We start from the raw sequence: 5,040 nt of genomic DNA, 5'->3' as shown, positions 1-5,040 counted from the left end.
AGAGAGAGTCGGCAAAATTTATCTCAGAGAGAGAGAGAGATGGAAATCGGAACAGTAGAAGAGGGGAGAGAGAGAAACCGAAATAAATAGCCATTCAAAAGTTAATTAATTAAATTATTAAATTTGGGAATTGGCTAATTAGAATTAGGATAGGATAGCCATTAAGAAAATTGAAATGAGCAAAATAGACATTCAAAAGTTTTGACAATGATTTTCTCTTTTATAAGTAGTATAGATTGGGTGATGGATAACTTCTGTCATTTTGGAATTATCTGGCTTACATACCATTTTGATCAAGTTCGACCTTGCAGCTTTGTGCATAGTTTATGATTTTATTATTTATTTATTTTTACTTTTTTCGGGGGTGGGCTTAACACTTCCTTTCATCCTTCTTTTGTGCAGGCAAACTGATAGTTGATGTATATACCTTTGCCTTTACTTTACTTTGTATATTTGTTTATTACTTTATTTCAAAATTTTGTTATTTGAAGTGGGTGGGGGTGGGGGGTGGGTTTGCAACATCGCCTTTCATCATTTTCCTCGTCTGTTCAATTTCCCTCTTGCAGTGCATTTAGCACTATGCCTTTCTGATTCTCATCAATAATCTATTCATCTTTTGATGCAGAGATGATGATTGGTGTATTCAAGGGAAAAACAACACCCTGTCCTTCCCATCATACTATATTGATGAAGATGTAATGACATCTGTAGTCATTTCATTAGGATGCTTCTGTTTCTATTTTCTAATTGTGCAACATCTGATATTTAATTTAACCATTCTTTACCATTCTTTTGCAGGCAGTTATATGTTTAGATGGTGACGGGTGCAAGATACGAAATGGTTTGTCAGTAGCTGAGGACGATTTAACTTTTGATACATCAATTGCTTGTGATTCATGTGATATTTGGTACGTAGAAGTCTGCGGTTGTGTTGTTTGATCTTGCTACATGATATTGCAATTTGGCAACCTGCAAAGTAAGATATATGTGGCACCATATGAAAACATTCTTTGCTCGTCTTTTATTAATTTGAGGAGATTAGGTTTGACCTTTACATGTGCATTCCGTGCCGGCATTATTCTATCATTTTTGATGCCATGGTGGGATTACCATATATAGGATGTCAATCTGATTCTTCCATTCATGGTGTTATTGCTATAATTTCTTCCTAAGGTTGCTATGTTCGACACAGGTTCCTACCAAACAAGCTCGATGACCAGTTTGCGAGAAAGAGCTATCTGTTGTGGTTGTGTTTAAAGTTCATGTTGCTACTATGATGTGAATCTCCATAACTCCCCTAGTCTCGGAAAAAGTCTTGACAAATGAAATGAAAACAGTAAAAGAAAAAGTCTTCATCCCAATATGTTGTGGTTAACTATATGAATTCTTTTCTTCCATTAGCTCTGTTGAAGGCCATCCTCAGTTTTATTTGCACTTCCTTTTTATCTGCCTGCATCCATCTTCAATTGGACTTCTCTCTGGTCCTTGTCATTCCATTAAATGTGATCTTATCACTCCATAAGAAAATTTCTTGAAAATCTTACCGAAGGTTCTTTCAATAGGAGTTCCTATAGGCATCAAGACACATGTTCAAATCATTCCAATACCATTCTAATCATTTTAGTCTTGACAGAATCTATTTCTAACTCTTGTGGTCACACACTTCTTTTTTATTTACTGAATATAATGCCACTCATATTCTTATTTCAGCTGTACTCATTTTTTGACATGTTGTCTCTTAATTGTCTTAAAATTTGGATCCATAGAGCATCACCAATCTTAATTCTGCCATTATAATTTTTTTTCTTCAAATTTAATGGGTACTGTGATGACATAATATTTTATAGCGCTTTTCTACTTTAAGCATCATGGTTTGGTTTATGAACCAAATCGTAATCAATCTTGCTACATAAATTATATACAGAGAGAATATAAGTCAAGTCACATGTGTTGCATGGAACTTCCTTGATGGGTCTACGCAGCCCCCTCATCTAAAATCGGTAGTATTATCACATTCGATTTTGACTTCTTACTTTATAAGCTGTAATTTTATATCTCAATCACAGGGGAAACTGAGCTGTTTTCCTAAGCATTTTATTTTGAGATTTCAGTGAAGACAGTTCTGGATGTGATGACATCCTCATGAAGTGCACTGTTTTCTGATAATTGCTATATCAAAAACTTGCACCCTTATATTTGTGATTCCTGAACATATTGACTAGTGTCCATTGTGTAACTGCTTTTTCTTCACTCAATTGATAACAACTTCTACCACCACCCACAAACACAAAAAAATCAAGTGCCGACCTTTTTTTTGTTGAATATTTATAATTTCTACAATTTTAGTACTCGAAATCATCTCTCTCCTTTTGATCGTGCATCAGCATCTGATTGTCTTTATTAACTGCATTCATGCATGGTCGCAGGTATCATGCTTTTTGTGTTGGATTTAATCCTGAATGTGGTACATCTGAAACTTCATGGTTGTGCCCAAGGTAATTTGGTGTATGATTTTCTATTGTCCTCATTGGGTTTGAGCTCGGAACTCTTCTCAAGTTGCACTTAGACCAGTGCTGCATTTGGATAATTGCTTCAGTGTAGAACATGGCTTCATTTCTTTTCCCACTTTGGAATTTGATCTGATAGGTGCATAACTGATGAAGCCCCACAAAAATCTCATGAGGCTCCATCACAAAAGTTGGGTGACCATTGTGTTTTGAGCGCCGACTCTGGATGGACATGTGAGCCTTCTTTTTCATCAAAGGTATCAGTGTCTGTTGCTGATGACGGAGAGACAGCTGTTGTGGTCTCAATGGTTGGAGGACAAGAGAATCCAGAACATAATCCAGAGCATATTAAGACCACTCTCTCAGAAGTTGAGCAAGCTCATAACACAGATGAAGTTGAAATATTTCTTTCTGATTCAAGTTCTGGCAACACTAAACTTGACGTGCACAAAGAAACTAGTGGCTGCATTGAACTTGTAGATAACAGCTTAATTTACTGCAATGAGAAGGGTTCCAAAGCCAGCCCTCCAGAAAATTATAAGAATTCTGAATTTCTTTTGGATATACCAGAACTTCCATCCATTGAAGACACAACATCAGAGTTATGTAGAAGTCAAGAAGATAACCGTGTGCAAGCATCATTAACAGTATCAGCAGCAGAGGCTGTATCATGCCAATCATGCTATGCAGGGACAGCAGGTGAGTTGAAAACTGATACTGTAGATGGAATAACACACAAACCTTTGGCTTTTGATGAGGCTGTGCTTCCAACTAGTCTGTTATATAACACTTCTGAAGCTAAGAGTCAAATTTCTAGAAGCAAATCTGATACCCCTTGTCATCTTGATCTGTCTGTATCCACATCATCCGGTGGACTATGGAAACTTATGTCTTCAAGTCATTTGCTTTTCTATTTATATCCTCATATCACTTCCTTCAGAGTCTCAGACACACAAGTCCATTTTGACTTGTTAAATTTCTTTATTTGTGAGCTTAATCTAACTTTTTTCCAGGGTTAGGTGACGAGTTGAGTGGTGTTGATGAAAAGTATCAAGTTCCTGGAAGCAGTAGCAAGGTTTTTTCAGAAAGAATCATAGCAGGTAGGCACTCTATCACATAAAGATTTTGATCTATTAAAGGAATAGCTTTGAGTTCATGGTCTTACCACTGAATATCAGTCTGTACTCTTCTTTATCAGGCCCCTTAGGGCCTGTTTGGTAGGCAGGGACTCCATATCTATAAAAGAACTTTAACTCAGGGTAGATATATAGCCACTTCATGTTAGTAACTGACCTGGTGCACGCAAACATGGTGTCATTGACCTTATGGTGCTCCCAAACTCTAGCTGGCTAGTTTCTCGTTCACATCACAGTGAGTCTTTTTTGGATCTTAGAGCAGGGGCTACCAAACAGACCCCAAATCTTTTATAAACAATATCTGTCCTAAGAGTATGCTTTTGTTATTAGAGATAAAATGAGAATTGTACATAAATATAGCTGTTGCTTTTCCTCACACAAACAGATAACTGGCAGCCTTTAGAAATTTTTGTACAGTTTCTTTAGGTGGTGCCTTTCTAGATAATTATTGGCGTAAATCTCTGACAATAAAATGGTTCCACACAAATGACCAATGTGTGTCTTTTGGCTGTCTGAGGCACCTCCCTATGGTTGTAAAGACCCAGTTAATGAGTTTCTCAAAATGATAAAGATGAGTATAGACAATGGATACAGTCCTTGAGTTGCTTTTTTTGTTAATTATTTTCAATAGACAGGACAACTTTGAACAGTGGCAAAGATATGGCTGATCTACCACTAAGGCATCATCAATTAAGTAATTTGGTGGGAGATCCTAAAGAAAAGATGCAGCCACATGTGACAGGAGAATCTACAGAGGACATGATCAATGTGCCTCCAAAGCATGTTGAATTCAATAATTTGGTGGGAGAACTGACAGAGGAGATGCAACCACATGTAAAGTAAGGATTTTCCTGTTGCAATTCCTGTACCAATTAAAATAATATTTTCCCATGTTTTCGATGCTTTAAGCTGCACTATATGCCCTTTGTGGCACCACTTCTAGTTACTCATATGAGTGTCTGCATAATTTGATATACTGTAGTATGATACAAAATCTGAGGTTAAGATTGTTTTTGGCTGGTCCAACATCTTAAGGACAGTTCTAACGTGCAGTTTAAGTAAGGATTTAATAATGAGTTGACTCTATTTATTCAGTCTTCAGTTGCTCTTTATTTCTTAAATTTTCTATATAATGTAGTATAATTGTAGGAACTTTGATCTGTGGGGAGCATCTGCGTTTCTGGTTTTAAAGCATTCATATGCATGCACAGGGATACTTCAGCGGACAGATTCTTTGAATGTAGAAGAATAATGACCCTGTGAACTATTTGTAACTATATCCATATTCATATAGTATGCCTACGTGCATTTATATACAATTTACATATACCAGAACACAACTTACATGGTAATTTAAAATGGAAGGAAAAAAGTGATCTAAATGCACCTCTTTACCA

The 5,040-nt window shown here is 36.5% G+C and overlaps 1 protein-coding gene across 1 annotated transcript in view; it reads left to right on the top strand.

Moving 5' to 3' along the window:
- LOC109840004 (uncharacterized protein At4g10930) overlaps positions 1 to 5,040 on the top strand; it is a 20,041-nt gene that overhangs the window by 6,600 nt on the left and 8,401 nt on the right. Inside the window, exons 5-10 of the mRNA XM_020408491.1 lie at positions 626 to 695; positions 799 to 908; positions 2,427 to 2,495; positions 2,647 to 3,206; positions 3,521 to 3,607; positions 4,275 to 4,482. Of these exons, the coding sequence (XP_020264080.1) occupies positions 626 to 695; positions 799 to 908; positions 2,427 to 2,495; positions 2,647 to 3,206; positions 3,521 to 3,607; positions 4,275 to 4,482 (1,104 nt within the window). The remainder of the gene's footprint in view (positions 1 to 625; positions 696 to 798; positions 909 to 2,426; positions 2,496 to 2,646; positions 3,207 to 3,520; positions 3,608 to 4,274; positions 4,483 to 5,040) is intronic.

This window comes from Asparagus officinalis, chromosome 5, assembly GCF_001876935.1.
Source record: "Asparagus officinalis chromosome 5, Aspof.V1, whole genome shotgun sequence".
NCBI lineage: Eukaryota > Viridiplantae > Streptophyta > Magnoliopsida > Asparagales > Asparagaceae > Asparagus > Asparagus officinalis.
The sequence above is the reverse complement of the archived record's forward strand: the minus strand, read 5'-3'. Positions and strand labels throughout refer to the sequence as shown.